The following is a 22,197-nucleotide window of genomic DNA, read 5'->3' on the forward strand; positions in this document are numbered from 1 at the left end:
CTCTTGCCCAGGCTGGAGTTCAGTGGTGTGATCTTCAGCTCACCGCAGCCTCTGTCTCTGGGGTTCAAGCAGTTTTTCTGCCTCAGCCTCCCGAGTAGCTGGGATTACAGGTGCCCGCCACCGTGCCTGGCTAATTTGTGTATTTTTAGTAGAGATGGGGTTTCACCATGTTGGCCAAGCTGGTCTCTTGGCCAGGCTGGTCTGGAATTCCTGACCCCATGATCCACCCACCTTTGCCTCCCAAAGTGCTGGAATTACATGTGTGAGCCATGGTGCCCAGCCAGCTTGTTTATTTGTTTTTTGTTTTTTCCACTTTTGTTTGGCCTTTTTCTGGTTTGTGATACATTCACTCATGTAACAGATACTTAGAAAATGCTTACTATACCAAGTACCGGATAGACTGGTAAATAAGACATATGATCCCTGACCTCATAGTGTTTATAGTTTACTGGGGAAGACACATATTAAATAATCACACACATCATTGCAATTACAATAAGAACTAAGTAGGGAAAGTACACCGTATTGCAAGAATTAACCTGGTCTCAGAAGGTGCAGGAAGGCTTCCCTAATGAGTGACAGTTGGCCAGGTATGGTGGCTCACACCTGTAATCCCAGCACTTTGGGAGGCCGAGGTGGGTGGATCATGAGGTCAGGAGTTCGAGACCAGCCTGGTCAACATGGTGAAACCCTGTGTCTACTAAAAATATCAAGAAATTAGCTGGGCCTGGTGGCAGGCACCTGTAATCCCAGCTACTTGGGAGGCTGAGGCAGGAAAATCGCTTGAACCTAGGAGGTGGAGGTTGCAGTGAGCTGAGATCGCGCCACTGCACTCCAGCCTGAGCGACAGAGCAAGACTCCGTCTCAAAAAAAAAAAGATGAGTGACACGAGATCCTGATTGTTAGTCTGTTGCGTACTTGTGTGTTTGCTGTATGTTCTCAATGCTTGCATTCATGAGCAGGAGTATAATCCTTCTCAGGCATGTGACATCTAAGTCAGTATAGAAATCAAGGAAGATTTTTATGTCCTGAAGTCCTTAGATACCCAACTTCTCTGGTTTTTTTTTTTTTTTTTACAATAACACAATGTTGTCTGTATTATGGTAACGTTGATATTGTAAGTATTGATATTTTCTATTCTTTTTTAGGGCGTTTCATGAATAAAACAGGTCCTTTTTTTCTGGAATTTATTATATGATGTTTTACTACTAGAGAGACAGGCAGCAACAGAGTGCCTAGGTCTTAATCCTCTTAGGGACAGGATTGATTTTATTTTGTCTAGAAATAAGAAAGACTTGGTTTTCTGTGCATAGGCTTTATGTACAGACCGAGATCTTCAGGAAATGGGAATTCCTTTAGGACCAAGAAAGAAGATATTAAACTATTTCAGTACCAGAAAAAATGCAACGGTATGTGCCTAATACAGCTTGTTGGACTAAGCAATTCTTTGATGTCCATAGTGTATCCTTGTGTTTTGTGGGATGTTTATTCTGGGAAGTCAAGCAGTTTTTTGGTAATGGATCTTTGGCTCTTTTTTTTTTTTTTTTTTTTTTTTTTTGAGACGGAGTCTTGCTCTGTCACTGAGGCTGGAGTGCAGTGGTGTGATGCCAGGTCATTGCAACCTCTGCCTTCCAGGTTCAAGTGATTGTTTTGCCTCAGCCTCCTGAGTAGCTGGGACTGCAGGTGCCCGCCACCTGCACCTGGCCAATCTTTGGCTCTCTTTCTAGAAATTAAATACATTTTCTTTTTTACATCCTTTTTTTTTTCTTTTTCTTTTTTTTTTTTTTTTCTCTTGAAATGAAATCTCGCTCTGTTGCCCGGGGTGGAATACAGTGGGTGATCTCAGCTCACTGCAACCTCCACCTCCTGGGTTCAAGCGATTCTCCTGCTTCATCCTCTTGAGTAGCTGGGATTCCAGGTGCGCACCACCATGCCCAGCTAACTTTTTGTATTTTTAGTAGAGATGGGGTTTAACTATGTTGGCCAGGCTGGTCTTGAACTCCTGACCTCAGGTGACCCACCTGCCTCAGCCTCCCAAAGTGCTGGGATTACAGACATGAATAACCGCTCCTGGCCCGTCTTTTTTACGTCCTTAAAAGTGTCATTAGCTTCAGAAGTCTTCTTTCCTCTGGAATTCTCCTTCCACTTATTTATTTTTTTGCTTTTTTTCTTTTCATGAGAGCTTTACCAATATATAATTCACATCACATACCATAAAATTCACCCTTTTAAAATTTACAATTTAATGGTTTTTAGTATATTCATAGAGTTTTGTAACCATTACCACTATCCAATTTCAGCACATTTCCATTCTCCTTTAGGGAAACCCCATACCTATTTGCTGTCACTCCTCATTGCTCCCTGCCCCCAGGGAGTCAACCACTAATTAGAGTCAACCACTAGTCTACTTTCTGTTTCTACAGATTTGCTTATTTTGGACATTCCATATAAATGGAATCATACAATATGTGACCTTTTGAGCCATGTGACTGGTTTCTTTCACTTAGCATAATGTTCTCAAGGTTTACCTATGTTGTAACAGTACTTCCACATTCAGTTCTTCTGGTCACTGAATTTCTCTTCCATGTCTTATTAGTTAGTTCTTTTCTTTCTTTTTTTTTTGAGAAGGAGTCTCGCTCGTTGCACAATCTTGGCTCACTTGCAACATCCGCCTCCTGAGTTCAAGTGATTCTCCTGCTTCAGCCTCCCAAGTAGCTGGGATTACAGGTGTGCGACACCACACCCAGCTAATTTTTGTATTTTTAGTATGGGGTTTCACCATGTTGGCCAGGCTGGTCTTAAGCTCCTGACCTCAAGTGATCCGCCCACCTCAGCCTGCCAAAGTGGTGGGGATACAGGCATGAGCCACCATGCCCAGCCAGTAGGTAGTTCTTTTCCAACTTTTTAGCAGGTGGCTCAGTTCTTTTTTTTTTTTTTTTTTTTTTTTGAGACAGAATCTGGCTTTGTCGCCCAAGCTGGGGTGCAGTGGCCAGATCTCAGCTCACTGCAAGCTCTGCCTCCTGGGTTTATGCCATTCTCCTGCCTCAGCCTCCCGAGTAGCTGGAACTACAGGCGCCCGCCACCTCGCCCGGCTAGTTTTTTGTATTTTTTAGTAGAGACGGGGTTTCACCGTGTTAGCCAGGATGGTCTCGATCTCCTGACCTCGTGATCCACCCGTCTCGGCCTCCCAAAGTGCTGGGATTACAGACTTGAGCCACCGCGCCCGGCCTGGCTCAGTTCTTTTTAAAGACTCAGTTCTTGGCCCAGCTTATTGACATCCTACTTGATTATAGAGGCACAGCACTTCATAGAACTCTAGCAGTCCTCAGCATTATCTTCCCATAGTACCCTACTATTGTTTTCTCTTATGATTGTTGCCTAAAGTTTCAACTGCTGCCGAAATGGCTATGTATGACTTTCATCATTTTAGAGCATGTAAGAATGTCAGTTAACAATTTAAGGCAATAATTTAATCTTGTTTTCTGAGGAAATCTTCCTACAATTTTTGGCTGCCATTTCAGAACTTTCCTAAGGGTCCTTTCAAACCAGTAGAAAACTATATAATCCTTTGTCTATACTTTTACTATATAGTAGCTCCCCATAATTTTTTTTTTTTTTTAAATAGAGACTATGTTGCCCCAGTTGGACTTGCACTCATGGGCTTAAACAATCCTCCTACCTACCTCAGGGTCCTGAGTAGCTGGGACTGCAGGTGCGTGCTGCCATGCCCAGCTTCTCCACATAACTATTTTTTATTCTTTAGGGTATTAATAGACCAACCCTGCAGCCTGCTTCAGGGGCAAACATCCCCAAAGAATCTGAGTTCTGCAGTAGCAGTAATACTAGAAATGGTGATTATCTGGATGTTGGCATTGGGCAGGTAACTAATTCTCTTTGATCATTTTACCGCCTGCTATTGGTATGGTAGAAACAGATGTAACTTTTGTTATTAATGAGAGATGCTTTTATTTTCCTCCTTTGAGGTGTCTGTGAAATATCCCCGGCTCATCTATAAACCAGAAATATTCTTTGCCTTTGGATCTCCCATTGGAATGTTCCTTACTGTCCGAGGACTAAAAAGAATTGATCCCAACTACAGATTTCCGACGTGCAAAGGTTTCTTCAATATTTATCACCCTGTAAGCATTGTATAGCTATTGTGGTTTTACCTAAATAACAGGGCTTATTGTTAAAGAACATAGGATTTTCTGTTGTGTTGATTTTTTTTTTCCTATTCCATTCTCTAGCAATGAGACAACTTATAATAGTATTGATTTGGAAATGATGGAACAGAGCTGTACATTTTTTTAAATGAACTTATGATTATTCTTGCTTAAGATATATAGTTCTGGTTGTGCATGGTGGCTCATGCCTGTAATCCCAGCACTTTGAGAGTTCGAGGCAGGAGGATTGCTTGAGCCCAGGAGTTGAAGGCTACCTCAGGTATTGATATTTTTTTTTTTTTTTTTTGAAACAGGGTCTTGCTCTGTCACCCAGGCTGGAGTGTACCTCAGCCATGATTGCACCACTGCACTCCAGCCTGGGTGACAGAGCGAGACCTCATCTCAAAAAAAAAAAAAAAAGGTTACGTAGTTTCCAGACTGTACTCAGCAGAGGTAAATGTAGCTCTTGTTTTTTCTATGTAGTTTGATCCTGTGGCCTATAGGATTGAACCAATGGTGGTCCCAGGAGTGGAATTTGAGCCAATGCTGATCCCACATCATAAAGGCAGGAAGCGGATGCACTTAGGTAAGTCTGAGCATAGAACTTGATAATTCTAGACCTTTTGGCCAGTGCAAAGGGCATCATTCACTCTGTTCAGCTGTGTTGGACCCTAAACTCTTTGTAAGTCATTTAATGTTCTTTATTTATATGTTTCAGAACTGAGAGAGGGCTTGACCAGAATGAGTATGGACCTTAAGAACAACTTGCTAGGTTCGCTGCGGATGGCCTGGAAGTCTTTTACCAGAGCTCCATACCCTGCCTTACAAGTTTCAGAAGCGGCAGAAGAAACTGAAGCAGAACCTGAATCAACTTCAGAGAAGCCTAGTGGTTAGTGACACTGTACACGTTGACCAGCTGCCAGATAAGAGGGATGCCATGGTGTGGCGTTTTTCATAGTTAATTTGACATTTAATTTCATAGTTAATATTGCATTATTTTGCTTTAGTTTTCAATTTCTAAAGAGCTCTATTCCTGCTTGCATTTAGTATAAACCCAAGGCAAATGACCTAGCTATCAATGGTATAGGTAATGAGATGTGTTGCGCAAAAGCAGAAAAGGGGATTGGACAAAATTACTGTGACCTGAGAAGGAGCTTGAAGGAGATTGAGAGGAGGAAGATGGGAGAGAGCTCTCTGAACAGAGAGTAGCTCATTCTGCGGTAAACTTGGAGTGTGAGGAGAAGTTAACAGGATAACCCTGAAGGCCAAAGGTTTTAGATTCTTATTATGGTTCTTCCATATCCAGATGTTAACACAGAAGAGACCTCTGTGGCAGTTAAAGAAGAAGTCCTGCCTATCAATGTGGGGATGCTGAATGGAGGCCAACGCATTGACTATGTGCTACAGGAGAAGCCTATTGAAAGTTTTAATGAATATTTATTTGCTTTACAAAGCCATCTGTGCTACTGGTAAATGTTGTTTATTTTTGTTTGTTTTGTTTATTTACCTGTTTCATAGATATTTGATAGATGTAGAAAAAGGAGGATAGGCCAGGTGCATTGGCTCAGGCTTATAATCTCAGCACTTCGGGAGGCCAAGGTGGACGATTGCTTGAGTTCAGGAGTTTGAGACCGGCCTGGGCAACATAGCAAGACCTCATCTCTACAAAAACTAAATTAGCTGGGCATGGTGGTATGCACTTATAGTCCCAGTTACTTGGGAGGCTGAGGCAAGAGGGTCGCTTGAGCCCAGGAGTTTGAGGCCACAGTGAGTCATGATCACACCACTGCACTCTAGCCTGGGTGACAGAGCAAGACCCTGTTTCAAAAAAGAAGACCTTTGGGATTAAAATGACTTCTGATTTAGACAGCACAAGCAGAATCATGTCATTTCATGTCATTTCAAGAATCTGGTTTAAACACACTGTTACTTTATTTTGCAGCTGGGTAGAACATGGATGAGGCTAATGATACCAACAACCATAAGTTCAATTAGCTTCGTGTTAAAAATGTGTCTTTTGGCCATTTAGGTGCACATGAATGAACTGGAACAAATATTACTGTCATTATAATATGACAGAATTAATTATTATTTTATTATTTGAGACAGGGTCTTGCTGTGTCACTCAGGTTGGAGTGCAGTGGCATGCTCATAGTTCACTGCAGCCTTGACCTCCTGGGCTCAAGTGATCCTCCCACCTCAGTCTCCCTAATAAGTAGGATGACCGTTGTGCACCACCATGCCCAGCTAATTTTTGTAGAGACAGGGTTTCGCCGTGTTGCCTAGGCTGGTCTCAAACTTCAAGCAATCAATCCGTCTCCGCCTCCCAAAGTGCTGGAATTACAGGCATCAGCTACCACGTCTGGGAAGAATTATTATTAAATATAATTGGTTACCTGATGGATTGTAGAATGGATTAATGTGCTTATTGAAATTCAGGCCGGATATGGTGGCTCATGCCTACAATCCCAGCACTTTGGGAGGCTGAGGAAGGAGGATTGCTTGAGGCCAGGAGTTGAAGGCTGCAGTGAGCCATGATGGTGCCACTGCACCCTAGCCTGGGTGACAGAGTGAGACCATGTCTGAAAAAAAGAATAGTATAAAAGAATACAAATTAATCCCTGAAGAAGTTTTCATAAAAATAAAGCAAGGAAAATAAGGTGGGTCAGAGATAAGTGTTTTAAAAATGAAAGCTCAAACCATTTAAAAATGAAAGTGGCCAACATGGCAAAATCCCGTCTCTACCAAAGATACAATTAGCCAGGTGTGGTGGTGCATGCCTGTAGTCCCAGCTACTAGGGAGGCTGAGACAGGAGAATTGCTTGAACCTGGAAGGCAGAGGTTGCAGTGAGGCGAGATCGTGCCACTGCACTCCAGCCTGGGTGACAGAGTGAGACTGCATCTCAAAAAAAAAAAAAAAAAAAAAGGCAAGCTCAAAGGTCCTAAGAAGAATTTTTCTCTTGAATTCTGATAAGGAATTATCTGATGCAATCACTATCATTTGTATGTAATAAATACAGTAGAGGCCATGACATAAAATCAAAGTGCAGTTCATTAAAAGCAATCTTGTAAGGGACTAAAATCATGCTAAGAATGATCTCTGGTGATCTGGCTTGACAGAAAAGAAAGAAGAGTTCTTTTAATATTTTTGTGTGGGCAGCACATTCATATGGTTTGAAATTCAAAGAAAGAAAAATAATGAAAAGCTTATTTTTAATTTTGTTCCTTGCAACTAGTTTCTTCCCCATATACAGCTACTGTAAAATATCTAGCCATCCATTTTATGCCTCCATAATAAATATATGTATGTGAATATATTCTTTCCCTTCTTTTAAAAATATAAATAGTGTCATATTAAAGACAATGTTCTGTGCCTTGTTTTTTCTACTAGTATATCTTGGCATTTTTTAACCTATTATATGTAGTTTCCTCATTTTTTTTTAGCTACATAGTCTTCCATTGTCTAAATACACCATAATTTATTTAAGCCGTCCTCTACTCGTGGACTTTCAGCTTTCCTTTTCTTTTGCACATACCTTGTTCGTGTCATTTCACCTACTCATGAGTATATCTGTAATGTAAAATACTTCAAATCGGAATCAATGGCATAAAGGGTATACACATTTGTAAAATTTGATAAATATTGCCAAATAAGAGGTTGTACCTTTTTATACTCCCAGCAATAATGTATGAAAGTGTGTGTTTCTCCACAGCTTTTCCAACAGTTTTAATAATTTTAAATCTTTGCCAATTTGTTGGGTGAAAAATGTACAATATACTGCACATATTAAAAGAATACACATTTGATGAGTTTTGACATGTATACGCCTGTGAAGCCGTCACTATAATCAACTTAACATATTCATCACTCTCAAAAGTTTCCTTGTGCCTTTTGTAATCCCTTCCTTCTTTTCCTCACTCCTCATTTCCAGGGAGCCACTGATCTGTCACTGTAGTTTGCTTATGACTTGTATTTGGAATCCTACAGTATATACTTTTGTTGTTTGGCATTTAGCTCTTTTTTTTTTTTTTTTTTTGAGACAGAATCTTGTTCTGTCATCCAGGCTGGAGTGCAGTGACACAATCATGGCTCACTGTTGCCTAGATCTCTGGGCTCAAGGGATCCTCTTAGGCTCAAGGGATCCTCCCATCTCAGCCTCCTGAGAAGCTGGGACTGCAGGCATGTGCCACTGGGCCTAATTTTTTTTTTTTAATTTATTTTTGTAGAGATGGGGTCTCACTATGTTACCCCTGCTGGTGTCAAATTCCTGGCCTCAAGCAGTCCTCTTGCTTTGGCCCCCCAAGCTGTTGGGATTATAGACGTAATCCATGTTGTGTGTATCAATAATTTGTTCCTTTTTATTGCTGAGTAGTATTCCATTATATTGATACATCACAGTTTATCCATTCACCTGTTGATGAATATTTGGATAGTTTCCAGTTTTGGGCTATTAACAAATAAAGCTGCTAGGAACGTTCTATAAGACTTGACCTGCACATATTCTTGGGTAAATAGGAATGGGATGGGTGGATGCTACATGGAGGTGTATCTTCGAAAGAAACTGCCGAACTGTTTTGCCACCAGCAGTTTACATCTCCATCAGCAGTGTTTGAGAGTTTCATTTGCTCTGCAGCAGAATTTTTTTTTTTTTTTTTTTTTTTTTTTTTTTTTGTGAGAGAGTCTCCCTCTATTTATCACCCAGGCTGGAGTGCATTGGTGTGATTATAGCTCACTGCAGCCTCGACCTTGGACTCATGCCATCCTCCCATCTCAGCCTCCCGAGCAGCTGGGAGTAGCTAGGACCACAAGTGTGTACCACCATGCCCAGCTCATTTTTTAAATTTTTTTGTGGAAATGGGGTTTTGCCATGCTGCCCAGGCTGGTCTTGAACTCCTGGGCTCCAGTGATCCTCCCACTTGGCTTCCCAAAGTGTTGGGATTACAGGTGTAAGCCACCATATCTGGCCAACAACTTTTTTTTTTTTTTTTTTGAGAAGGAGTCTCACTCTGTTGCCCAGGCTGGACTGCTGTGGTATGATCTTGGCTCACTGCAACCTCTGCCTCCCAGGTTCAAGCGATTCTTGTACCTCAGCTTCCTGAGTAGCTGGGATTACAGGCATGCGCCACCATGCCTAGCTAAAATTTTTGTATTGTTAGTAGAGATGGGGTTTCACCATGTTGGCCAGGCTGGTCTTGAACTCCTGACCTCAGGTGATCCACCTGCACCTGCCTCCCAAAGTGTGGGGATTATAGGCGTGAGCCACTGTGTCCGGTCAAAATTTTTATTTTTATGTAATCAAATGTGTTGACATTTGCTTTTTAGTTTCTGGAATTTGTGTCATACTCAGAAAGATCTTCCTTACTTTCTTAAAAAATTCTTACCACAGTTTTTGTTTGTTTGTTTTTGTTTTTTGAGATGGAGTCTCACCCTGTCGCCCAGGCTGGAGTGCAGTGGTGTGATCTTGGCTCATTGCAACCTCTGCCTCCCAGGTTCAAGTGATTCTCCTGCCTCAGCCTCCCAAGTAGCCAGGATTACAGGTGTGTACCACCACACCTGGCTAATTTTGTCTTTTTAGTAGAGACAGAGTTTCACCATGTTGGTCAGGCTGGTCTCAAACTCCTGACCTCAAGCGATCCAACCACCTCGGCCTCCCGAAGTGCTGGGATTATAGGCATGAGCCACCGCGCCCAGCCAACACAGTATATTCCATATGTATTTATTTATTTTTTCTTTTTTTAAGAAACAGGATCTTGCTATGTTGCCCAGGCTGGAATGCAGTGGCTTTTCACAGGCATGATCTTAGTGCACTAGGCCCTTCAATTCCTGGGCTCAAGCAATCCTCTTTCCTTGGCCTCCTGAGTAGTTGGGATTGCAGGTGTGCAACACCATGCCTGGCTATTCTAATATTTTATCATCTCATTTTTACATATAAATCTGATTCAGATTCAGGTCCTTTTTTCCCCACATGTCTCAACACTATTAATAGATTTGAGATTCTATCTTAATTAAATTCTTTGGTTTTTTTCTGAGACAGAGTCTTGCTATGTCGCCCAGGCTGAAGTGCAGTAGTATGATCTTGGCTCACTGCAACCTCTGCCTTCTGGGTTCAAATGATGTTCCTGCCTCAGCTTCTTGAGTAGCTGGGATATAGGCATGCGCCACCATGCCCAGCTAGTTTTTGTATTTTTGGTAGAGATGGGGTTTCACTATGTTGGCCAGGCTGGTCTCGAACTCCTGACCTCAGGTGATCCACCTGCCTCAACCTCCCAGAATGTTAGGATTATAGATGTGAGCCACCGTGCATGGCCACTTAATTAAATTCCTATACATAAATGGGACTATTTCTCAACTTCTTATTTATTGATTTGCTTATTTATGTACCATTTTAATATCTGATAGAGCTAATTCCCACTTGTTGATACAGGAATTTCTTAAGCTGGGGTCTGTGTCTATGAGTTTGTGGGAGATGAGGGAAGTCTATGAATCCAGTGAAATACACATTTATAATTGTGGTTGCAATGTGATCCTTTCTGGGGAGAAATCCATAATTTCATTAGATTCTCAAAAGTATGCATGACTCCATAAATGTTGAACCACAGATCTAGAAGAATTAGAGCCTTATATCCTTAAGGCAGTCCCTCATGAATGTTAATCTTTTTAAATCAAATTTCGTTATGAACTGTGGATGTAAGTAATTGCTTGTGCATACATAGAATAATATCTGGAAAATGCATGAGAAATTGATAACACTGGTTGTCAGAAGATGGGAACTGGTGGTGGTTGAGGAACAAAGGTGGGAGGGAGACTTCATTACTTTATTATATTTTTGGAATTTGGAACCTTATGATTGTATTACCTTTTCCAAAAAGTGCATAATATTTTAAAAGTTAAGGTGACCAACTGGATAATTCTTCAGTAGTGTCTCTAGAATGATCTCTGTGGAAAAGGAACAATTCTTGGTTATTTCTTACTGGCCTCTTTGTTTTTTTTTTTTTTTTGAGACGGAGTCTCACTCTGTGGCCCAGGCTGAAGTGCAGTGGCTCTCTGCAACCTTCGGCTCACTGCAACCTTCGCCTCCTGGGTTCAAGCAATTCTCCTGCCTCAGCCTCATGAATAGCTGGGACTATAGGCACATGCTGCCATGCCTGGCTAGTTTTTTTTTTTTTTAGAGGGAGTCTCACCTATCGCCCAGGCTAGAGTGCAGTGGCGTGATCTCGGCTCACTGCAACCTCCGCCTCCCAGGTTCAAGTGATTTTTCTACCTCAGTCTCCCCAGTAGCTGGGACTACAGGTGCGTACCACCACACCCTGCTAATTTTTGTATTTTTAGTAGAGACGGGGTTTCACCATATTGGCCAGGTTGGTCTCGAACTCCTGGCCTCGTGATCCAACCACCTCGGCCTCCCAAAGTGCTGGGATTACAGGCGTGAGCCACCGTGCCTGGCCCTAGCTTTTGTATTTTTAGTGGAGATGGGGTTTCACCATGTTGGCCAGGCTAGCTCAAACTCCAGACCTGTAGTGACTTGTTCACCTCAGCCTCCCAGAGTGTTAGGATTACAGGCGTGAGCCACCGCACCCAGCCTCTCTTACTAGCTTTTTTATATTACTAGATTTAATGCCAGAGTTCTTTGCTAGGTCACCTTCCAAACCACTGCCAATTACATTACCTCTGAATCTCATTTCTTTGCAAAAGTGAAAAATAAACTTGCAAAATGGTTGTATGGATTAAATGAGATAATATATGTAAAACATTTGGCACAAAGGTTAGTTCCTTTTCTCAATATAATTTTTTTCTTTATAGGGAGTCTGAAGATACAGTATTACTGGTCCTCAAAGAGATCTACCAAACCCAGGGTATCTTCCTTGATCAGCCTTTACAGTAAAAATAATCCATCTATGCCTGCTTAATGTAAGTTTTAAAATGTCGTGTATGTAGTGTAATTCTTACATATTCACATGTTATAATGAGCGATGGAGCCTCAAGCTCTTTGTAAATATACTTGCTATTGTCTATCACCAGGATCTAGGCTGCTATTCGTTTTTAGAGGGACTGGTAGAAATTTATGGGGAAAAAAACACAGTAGCCCATTTAGAGGAAGATTAGTGTATGTCTGTTTTGCTAGAGATTTTGTCCAATGACACCTGTCATTTTTTAGGATCTGAACTCAGAGTCTTAATGGTTCTGTTACTAAGAATTACTGTGGCAACAGTTATGATTTTAATTACCAACCACCCATCCTGAGATTTAAATTACTCAGCCTTTTAGATGTGAAATTACAAAGTCTGTATATTCGACTCTGGCATTCTGTGTGGTTGCCTTCCAGTTGTGACTGCAGCTCTTCTCCCACTTTCTTCCCTAGACGGACATTGAGGGATCCTTCCCCAGAAAATCCACCTGTTTGTTGCTGCAATTTTCCTCTCCTCAGCTGCGTCATTTCCTGCATGTTGGCTGCCACTTACTCACCACTGTGGTCTTTGGGAGATAATCTTCCTCTTTGGAAATGAATGGAAAAGCAAAAGGCCTTATTACTTTTAACCACTGGCTTCATATAAACACTTGCCATTTTTTCTTCATAGCTGGGGGTGGTTTGTATCTTTAATTCTTTGATGATAGTTTGTAGGTGCCACACTTTATTGATTAGTACTTGACATGGTGTATAGCCTATTTTGGGTTTGATTTGTTTTGGGTGGCGTACACATGTTTTTAAGGAACTTATTGCTTATCTTTAGAAAATGTTCTAGTTTGGAAACAGATTCTTGAGATTTAGAAGGCATTTTGGAGTACACTTATCTCTTGTTTGTATTGAACTGAAGGCTAAGTCTCAGTGGATATGAAAAAGACTTTTGGGTGATTTATTTTTTAACCTGCATTTCTTTCTTATATGTAGTATATGAAGAAAGACTAAAATGTAGCTTTAAAAAAGTGTTGTTTACTCTCTTAGAACTGACTGACAGACTTATTGCCAGAAATCACTGATGTTCATTGTTTTTGCAACTGTTTGAGCTGCTGTAAGAGTCTAAAGTTGACAAGTTAGTTCATGTTAGATGCATCTTTATAAAGCAAAGATGTTGTATATCCTAGGCCTCCCTTTTATATTTGATATAAGTTATTTGCTAATAGCTTCTATTCTTATGTTGAAAGTAGTTGTAAAAGCTGATGAACCTGAAATTATGTAGCTGTACAGGCTGCTGAGGTTCTAAATAAAATCTTTTAGTGGTGCCTTTATGGTGAAACAGAATTTGTCACCTGCCATTTCTACTTGGGCTAAGGTAGTATTGTGTATCCTCTTTCCTTCTTAGGCATCCATAATCTGCAAAGCATATTTAAAAGGCTCCTGGCATAGGCAGCATTGGTTGGCAGGTAGGTTTGGCTAGGGGGAAATATTTAACTTATTCTGAAAGAAAAACTTATTTCTGTAGGGTCCAAGAAACAGCTATTGCAGTCAGTGTCAGCCGAGTCTGGAACATATGAAGTGAGGTTTACTTCTAAGAACATAAGTGACTGCACACTAATTTTGTCAAGGCGTCTTTTCACTACTTTGCTGTAGATTTTTCTTCTTCCTTGGTCAGAGTTTGTCACTGTCTTTGTAGTTCTCTTTATGATAGTCCTTTATACTTGCTCTCAGATTCCACAGGCCTCTGTTTATAGAGTGGCAAAGGCAGGCGAGCTGTGGTTTACTGTTTATAAATTTTTTTATAAATGTTATGGTTTCCGAAGCCACTGGCATTTAATATTTACTAAGCCATTCCTTAGACAGCAGTGATCTTTATCCCTTTCTGGAGAGAAAAGGAAAATGAAGGGTAATTACTGTCACCATGGAGACTGTAGAGGTAAGGTTGGGGTATAGGTCAGGCCTGGCCTTTCTTTGTCATCTCCTTATAGCCTAATGCTAAGTATGCCACTAAGTTTCAGATATATGGAATACTTTATTTTTTTAAAAGTATATAAACTCTGAGTTATTGAGAATTAAGTATTCACTGTATATTAAGGGGAAGCTTTTGCCAAGTTGTGGTCTTCAAATTTATGTTTACTCTTCCTATTGGCAGAACAGGTGCTGTTTAAGAGTAAACCAAAGGATAAGCAGAGGGAGTCCCTGTAACCAAAGATGGACAGCATAGCCCTGGATAGCCAGATAAACTACTCTTTGTATTAAGGAATGTTTCTTTCCTAGTGGTGAAGGGTGGGTAACTGTGAAACTTTATATCTTGTCTATTCATGGTATTATAGCTGTATCTTCCCAGGATAATAAGCTTGATTGAAATCCTGTATTTAGTCATATATTATTTGCACTGCTTCATTTGTATTATGTGCAATCTCTAGACCAAGCCTATTTTTAAAGTCTGGTATAGCATCATTTTGTACATATTCCCAGCTGCAGAACTAGTATCACTTATCTCAGCAAAAGAGATTGTTTGCATGGAAAGATTAATAGCACTGATTAGATTTCTAATATTTTGCACTTTTGAAATGTTTGTTTTTTACGTGATTATATTTAAAAATTTAGTAAATACTAAAATGGAACCATACTGACTAGTGGCCTACTTTTACCTGGACTCACCCGTCACAAAGTCAAGAAAATCAATACAGTCATGATTTTCTCTGCCTTTATGTATTACTAAAACAAAAAAATAAGTTTTGGGCAAAGAACTAATATGTAAGTTCTTTCCCGTTGACTGGTATTTTCATTGTCTTAGGCAGAATTTAAGTTCAGAATTTAAAGCATGGCAATTATAAGAGACTTTCCTTTGGTATTTGTAAATATTAGCCAGTACTATAGATAACAGCAGTTGAATCACTTATGGCGGATGGGTAATTCAGTGTTTTGCTTTACTAAAGTTCCAGCCCCTTAATGTAATTTAAATATTTAAAAAAGCACACATTTACCATTTTATTTGAATATCAGGTTTACTGAAGGAAAAAGATAGATACATTGAAAATATAGGAAGATACACATAAAAGACAAGGTCATATTTAAAGTACAATCACAATAAAGAGAAAGGGAGCTGTAGGTCCTACAGCATGAGTTCTGATGACATCCTGTAATTGTTCCTTATATCCCATTGTGAAGAAGAGGCAGAAAAAGATTCATCTGTCCTTCAGATGATGATACCTGTCATTTTTCTTTTCTGCCTTAGTCACTTGGCAGTGTTGGTGCATTTGAGCAGATCTTCAGTCATGAATGGAAGGAAGGAAGCTCACGAGCACAGTTATGGTCAAATGAGGTAGAAACAGTCATCTGTTAGTAGTGCTGAAACCACACTCCTGACCATTTTCTTCTTTATTATTGTGTTCACTTAGTAATTCAACAAATTGTTTATACCCACGGTGTTCAAAATGTGCAGCAGTACCAGATGGCTGGACTCAGATAAGATGTGCACAAAAGTGATAAATTACCCCAGATTCGACATTTTCCTATTTAAGGCTTGATGGAATTATCATCAGAGAAGGTAAACAGAATCAAAGTAATTTAGTTGGCCATGCCCTAGATTTTAAGATCTTGAGCTATACGAAATGGAAATTAAGATTTGATAATTAGCTTCTGAGATAAGATGGGGCTATGTAAAGGCTTCTTTGTGACAAGATCTTTCTAATATATGGCGTTTAAATTAAATGTAAAAACACTGTAGATCTTCGGATATCAATCTGATAGACCAGATTTATAACGTGTTGGACACCTTTGAAAGATCCTTTTACTAGAATGTATGGCATACAGTAGTAGAAAAGAACCGTAACTCCTCAAGATAGACCTGTGTGAGCAGGGACAAAAGTGTGTAATCATTTGGAGGCAGAATACAGTGTAGCTTATGTCCTCACTTGCACCTTGGAAGAGGAAAAAAAGGCCAGAATTTCTTGTCTTGTGCATGGTCCAGTTAGGAGGGCTAGTTCACCTGTTTTCCATTAAGGTAGATTCAATTTTTTTTTTTTTTTTTTGAGGAGGGGTCTCGCTCTGTTGCCTAGGCCGGAGTGCAGTGGCACGATCTTGGCTCACTGGAACCTCTGCCTCCCAGGTTCAAGCAATTCTCCTACCTCAGCCTCCCGAGTAGCTGGGATTACAGGCACATCGCCACTCCCGGCTAATTTTTGTATTTTTAGTAGAGACGGGGTTTCACCATGTTGGCCATGCTGGTCCCGAACGCCTGACCTCAGGTGATCCACCCTCCTCGGCCTCCCAAAGTGTTGTGATTACAGGCATGAGCCATCATGCCCAGCCAGATTCAATTTTTAAATATCAAAACAATAAGAATCCTCAGGCTTCTTCTGTGCAGTGGAAAGTGCAAGTTTGTCTTGAAATGGTTTATGGCATTCTGCATCAGTCAAAGGAGGATAATACTGCCGATAGCAGACATAGGCAAATGTCATTCCAATCATGGATCCAACTAGTACATCTGAAGAGAGTGGAAACAATGTCTTCTCTTAATATTAGGCTCCTAAATCCTACTACAAACACATGTAGCATAGAGGACCTGGCCCTCCAGGATACTCTACGGTGGGGCTTAAAATAACCTCAATTCCAGATTTATGGTTTCTAAATAAAATATTTTTATTCTCAATTTTATCATAGTTACAGGATTATCATTGTCAGGTTGCTCTCTGAACACCAAATCAAAACACATCTTAAGTAAGTATAATAAGCTTTGTTCTGAGTGTACTAAATTAGAATTTTTCTAACTCAGAAGAGTAACAAAGGTCCACTTACTGCTATTCATCTACCCATTTTCACCCTTTAAAGGGTCCTAGAGGAAGGAATAAAGTATTTTAAGCGTTGCTTCTCGCCGGGCGCAGTGGCTCACGCCTATAATCCCAGCACTTTAAGATGACGAGGCAGGCAGATCACGAGGTCAGGAAATCGAGACCAGCCTGACCAAGTGAAACCCCATCTCTACTAAAAATACAAAAATTAGCCGGGCGTGGTGGCACATGCCTGTAATCCCAGCTATTCAGGAGGCTGAGGCAGGAGAATAGCTCAAAAAAAAAAAAAAAAAAAAAAAAAAAAAAAAAAGTTGCTTCTCTTTGCAGAAAACTAGTTTATTTAAAATAGGGCTCCTGAAGACCTGTGGGCAGAACTTCTGTTTTTTTGGAATTGTGGTTTTGAAGGTATTCTATAATTTTTTATTTTTTTTAGACAGAGTCTCACTCTGTCACCCAGACTGGAGAGCAGTGGCGTGATCTCAGCTCACTGCAACCTCCACCTTCTGGGTTCAAGCGATTCTCCTGCCACAGCCTTCTGAGTAGCTGGGATTACAAGCATGTGCCACCATGCCTGGCTAATTTTTGTATTTTTATTTATTTATTTTTGAGACAGAGTTTTGCTCTCATTGCCCAGGCTGGAGTGCAGTGGTGCGATGTCAGCTCACTGCAACCTCTACCTCCCAGGTTCAAGCCATTCTCCTGCCTCAGCCTCCCAAGCAGCTGGGATGAAAGGCATGTGCCACCACGCCTAGCTAATTTTGTATTTTTAGTAGAGATAGCATTTCATTCTGTTGCTCAGGCTGGTCTTGAACTCCTGACCTCAGGTAATCCACCCACCTCACCCTCCCAAAGTGCTGGGATTACAGGCGTGAGCCACTGCGCCTGGCCTCAGTTTTTGTATTTTTAGTAGAGACGGGGTTTCAATATGTTGGCCAGGATGGTCTTGAACTCCTGACTTCAGGCGATCCACCTGCCTCAGCCTCCCAAAGTGCTGGAATTACAAGCGTGGGCCACCATGCCCAGCCAGGTGTTCTACAATTTGGATATTTTACTTACTATAGCATTCAGCTTAAACTTGTTTGGTTTAATTATAATTTTACGTTTTCTTGAATTTTACTTATGTTTTTGAACAAAAGTCCTATGACAATGAACCTAATTTTTTTTTTTTTTTTTTTTTTTTTTTGAGACGGAGTCTTGCTCTGTGCCCCAGGCTGGAGTGCAGTGGCGCGATCTCGGCTCACTGCAAGCTCCGCCTCCCGGGTTCACGCCATTCTCCTGCCTCAGCCTCCCGAGTAGCTGGGACTACAGGCGCCTGCCACCACACCCGGCTAATTTTCTTGTATTTTTAGTAGAGACGGGGTTTCACTGTGTTAGCCAGGATGGTCTCGATCTCCTGACCTCGTGATCCGCCCGCTTCGGCCTCCCAAAGTGCTGGGATTACAGGCTTGAGCCACCGCGCCCGGCTGAACCTAATTTTTAAGAGAGTAAATTGAACTCTGAGGTTTTAAATTTCCTGTAGATGCAGTTTAACTTGAACTTACAATGCTTCAAATAATGGAAAAATTAGGATATCTTTGGCAAACTTTTTGTCTTATCTTTCCTATAATTTTAAATGTATATTCTTAGTATAGAACCCAGATCATCCATATTCATTATTTTGTTCATTCAGCAGATATTGAGTAACCATCTCCTCTATGCTAGGTGCTAGGAATAAAATGAGTGAAATATGCAAACTTCCATGGCTTGAGTACTTTGCTTACCTTGCCAGTGATGCTTGTAGTCACATGTGCGGGACAGTGCAATCACAGCTGCAAAAAGTAGAGGTGACAGAAAGGCACAGAACCTCCAAGATTTCCCACGGCCTTGTGGTGTGAAGCAGTGTAACTTCCCTGCCAGGTAAAAGGAAGCAAAGGCCAGACCAGCAAATGCAACTGGAACAACAAAAACTTTTAAGTGGTGCGTCTTTTAAAGGAAGCTACCTCATTCATCCCCACATAGGAGGCTAGGAAGCATGAGTATGTTTTTATCTATTTATTTTTGAGACAGAGTCTTGCTCTGTCATCCAGGCTGGAGTGCAGTGGCACCATCTCGGCTCACTGCAACCACCACCACCCGGGTTCAAGCGATTCTCCTGCCTCAGCCTCCTGAGTAACTGGGACTATTTGCATGTGCCACCACACACGGCTAATTTTTTTATTTTTAGTAGAGACGGGATTTCGCCATGTTGGTTAGCCTGGTCTCGAACTCCTGGCCTCAAGTGACCTGCATGCCTTGGCCTCCCAATTGCTGGGATTACAGGTATGAGCCACCACACGCGGCCATGAGGATGTTCTAATCCTTTTTTGTGTGTACTTCTAGTGTAAATCATTGTGAAGGAAAGGGAAACAAAAAGAAAAATGAAGGACTTAGTGCCCCAAAGTTCATGTTTTATCAGAGTATAGTTTTCAGAATACTAGCTATATGAATTAACTTGATGCTTTAGTTTCCTCATCTATAAATGGGACTCATAAAAATAACAGTCCCCACCTCACTGGATTATTGTGAGCTATAATTAGGTAAATGAAAATGCTTCCAAGCACCTGGCACACATAAACTCTTTGTTAAAGGTATTTTTACTGCTAGTACAAGATTGCAGGATCTAGGCAAATAATATAATAATTAACTGTGCAAATCTTATAAAGGTAAATTCTTTCTGTTCTGTAATATTTACCCAGATAGTCAAAGCTCAGACTTGCTAAACTGTGGAGTTACTAAAGAAGGGGGCGGGGGGGCAGGGGGCGGGGTTTCCAAATTCTAGAAACAAGAGTAGTCAGATTTTCCCATCCCTACTAGCCTACTAGCTTTCTAGGTTAAATTCAATGACATGAAAACAAGCATGGGGTAGAGTCCATATGATAGTCATACAGGAAGAATGTCCGCTGGGGAAGCTCTTTCGGCCCTCATTCACCACGTCCTTATCCCCTGTACACATCAAGTCAGAATGGGCTAGCCCATCAGGGAAGCAGCGGTAGAAGAAATCTGGGCGTGGCCTGGAAGCAAGAAGCATGGTTGGAACGTAAATCATTAACTCCAGAAATTATTTTTCAGTTGTAGCAGACATTAATAATCCTGTTAACTATTGGTCAAACAGTGCCCCAGGCAAAATAAAGTAACTGGATTAGTATAGTCACCACACTAAGAGAAAAGTCTTACTTCCAAGGTCAGCATTTAAATTAGGGGAAAATCCCACTCCAGTACATGATTAGTTTCTAGGGCAAACAGCAAATGACACTGCAGCTTCAGGAGGTGCTCAAGAGGACACTGACCGGCTCTGCTGTGGCCGTTGGTGGGAAATGCTGTTCAGGGCAGAGAAGAGCCCAGGTGTCACCTGGAGGACTGAGGTATGGGGAAGGGAGTAAGCGTTGAATGAGAAAAGAAAAATCAGAGTGAAGATAAAGGGAAAAGAATGAGAAAGACGTGTGGTGGACACCACCACTGTCCTGGTGGGTAAGGGCTGAAGCAGACGCTGAGGTGGTTAGCTGTCGTCACTTACCTCCCTACGATCAGCTTTATTGTGTTGGTAAAGACGCCATTCAGAGCCAGGGCAAGGCTGGCAGCTGCAAAGCAAAGCCATAAGTTAGAAGGATCTGTCTAGGAGGAAAGGCATGGTCATAGCCTCATTAAGAGAGCAGCCGTACTGTTTCTGAGATGGATAGAATCCAACCAGACCTGGGCACAAAAATAATTAAGGTCTTCAGTGATCACTTTTGTAGTCGAGAACTTTTGTACTAGGCCAAAGACATTTCTGAAGTACAAATAACCCAGTGCATTTAGGCACAGGGCTGCCTGCGGTGTAGCCTGCATAACCAAGTCCCTGCAGTGCTATTTTCCTCTCCCGCGGGGATGGAGTTCTTTTAGGAATGCAGAACTCAGTGGCCTCCACACAGGCTCACCGTGGCTGAACCCCACAACGACTTCCTAGGTTCCCAGCACGAAGACACCGGCCAGAAAGGACTAGTGCTCACCCAGGCAGGCTTGTCTGCTGTCTCTTGTGTCTGCCTTCTTGAGAAATTTGGCCAGGAAGATCAGAGACAGTGGAGAGAGAAATGCAATAACCTAAATTAGAATGTCAGAGGTTAAAAACAATTTAAAAAAAAAAAAAAAAAAAGCCACATTCATGGTTAAAGTAGCTCCTACAGGAAAGAGGAACGTGAAACAGCAGGACTCGCGCTAACAATAAGGTGTCTGAATGCGCATAACCGGGAGCCAGGCGGCGCCACCAGTGAACAGCAGCAACTGTGCGGCTCAGGCCCCGGTACCTCAGGCTGAGGCACAGAGCACCCGGGAAAACGTTGTATCAGCCGAAAGAGGCTCGGACATCCTCCTCTCTCAATCAGGATCTTAAACACTAGAGCCCTAGGAGGCGGAACCCAGCGCATAGCAGCGGAGTGGGTAGTGGGTCCCTACAGAGGCCGTCTCCACGGAGGAAAAAGCACAGGTGCCCGCGGGAAGCCCGGTTACGGGGAGGGAAGAGGGACGATCTTTCTCCACGCACAAACATCGGCTTGGTGGGGAAATACTCCGCCTCCACATAGGGGTTCCGGTAGAGCCACATCTCCTCCGGCTGGATGAGTCTCTGGAACGGGGGGAGCAGCTCCGTCACCCTAGAGGGGAACAAAGAAGCGCAGAGCAGGTCGCCTGGCTTCCTCCCTGCTTCCCCACTGCCCGGCCCGCCGCCCCCTGCCGCCTGCCTGCCTGGGAAGCGGGGCCGCCCGGACCCGGCCGTGGATCTTACAGGAAGGCCGCGAACAGCGCGAGCCGCACGCCCACTTCGGCCCCAAAGGCCGCCGCCGCCGCCGCCTTCCCCATCCGGTCGCGAGCCCCGAGCGACGCCGCGCTGACGTGGCCGCCTCCGCGGGGAGGGCCGGGCCGGGAACTGCTCACCGCCCCCTCTCCCAGCCGCCTGCGCTCCGGCCGCTGCCCAGGAAGCCGGCCTGGCGGCTGTGCCGAGGGCATCATCTGGCAAAGGGGACGCAAAGTCAGCGGAGCTGCCCTCCGGTGCGTTCAGCAGGGAGCCAACGCCCCAGTTTCAGCCGAGTAGGTCGGCGTGCGGTCCATGAGCAGCTCCTCTCCACACCCCAACCACACAACCGCGGGGAGCAGTCTTCTCCCGGGACCTCGCCTCTAAACAGAAAACCAAACAGCTCGCTCTCAGATCCTGGTTCCTTAGCAACACAGCCGCATTCTGCAGGAAACTACACTGGCTGAGGTTGGCTAGATTGTGTCATTTAGTCCTCCCACCCAGGATGGCCTCCTGCCCAGAGTGTTGTAGCAAAAAATTACTGGCAAAGAACAAGCCCACAT

At 42.5% G+C, this 22,197-nt stretch overlaps 2 protein-coding genes across 13 annotated transcripts in view; one reads left to right on the plus strand and one right to left on the minus strand.

The window, feature by feature from the left end:
• Positions 1 to 14,685, plus strand: part of DDHD2 (DDHD domain containing 2) — a 29,793-nt gene extending 15,108 nt beyond the window's left edge. For 2 of the 7 annotated variants that reach the window (XM_037983582.2, XM_037983585.2), the window contains exons 11-18: positions 1,314 to 1,409; positions 3,764 to 3,880; positions 3,984 to 4,139; positions 4,647 to 4,749; positions 4,882 to 5,052; positions 5,470 to 5,632; positions 11,965 to 12,072; positions 12,488 to 14,685. In XM_037983582.2, coding sequence (XP_037839510.1) covers positions 1,314 to 1,409; positions 3,764 to 3,880; positions 3,984 to 4,139; positions 4,647 to 4,749; positions 4,882 to 5,052; positions 5,470 to 5,632; positions 11,965 to 12,046 — 888 coding nt within the window. In that variant the 3' untranslated portion in view covers positions 12,047 to 12,072; positions 12,488 to 14,685. Of the gene's footprint in view, positions 1 to 1,313; positions 1,410 to 3,763; positions 3,881 to 3,983; positions 4,140 to 4,646; positions 4,750 to 4,881; positions 5,053 to 5,469; positions 5,633 to 11,964; positions 12,073 to 12,487 lie in introns of those variants that run through there. The other 5 variants (XM_037983581.2, XM_037983584.2, XM_037983586.2 and 2 more) reach the window with 4 other exon arrangements.
• Positions 14,686 to 15,050: 365 nt separating this feature from the next.
• On the minus strand, positions 15,051 to 22,126 carry PLPP5 (phospholipid phosphatase 5). Of its 6 annotated transcripts, none has more exons than XM_007962196.3 (7): positions 21,629 to 22,126; positions 21,389 to 21,497; positions 20,859 to 20,949; positions 20,387 to 20,450; positions 19,759 to 19,883; positions 18,615 to 18,743; positions 15,051 to 16,550 (listed from the first exon to the last, which is right to left on the minus strand). In XM_007962196.3, exons 1-7 carry the CDS (start codon positions 21,850 to 21,852, stop codon positions 16,387 to 16,389), a joined length of 906 nt encoding a protein of 301 aa, XP_007960387.1. In that variant the 5' UTR covers positions 21,853 to 22,126; the 3' UTR covers positions 15,051 to 16,386. The 6 variants fall into 6 exon arrangements, with proteins under 6 accessions (XP_007960387.1, XP_037839523.1, XP_007960388.1 ...); XM_037983595.2 differs by having other exon boundaries at positions 18,615 to 18,785; positions 20,859 to 20,892; positions 21,629 to 22,125; XM_007962197.3 differs by having other exon boundaries at positions 18,615 to 18,785; positions 20,859 to 20,895; positions 21,629 to 22,125.
• Positions 22,127 to 22,197: the final 71 nt, after the last annotated feature.

The sequence above is a fragment of the Chlorocebus sabaeus genome, chromosome 8, assembly GCF_047675955.1.
Source record: "Chlorocebus sabaeus isolate Y175 chromosome 8, mChlSab1.0.hap1, whole genome shotgun sequence".
Classification (NCBI taxonomy): domain Eukaryota; kingdom Metazoa; phylum Chordata; class Mammalia; order Primates; family Cercopithecidae; genus Chlorocebus; species Chlorocebus sabaeus.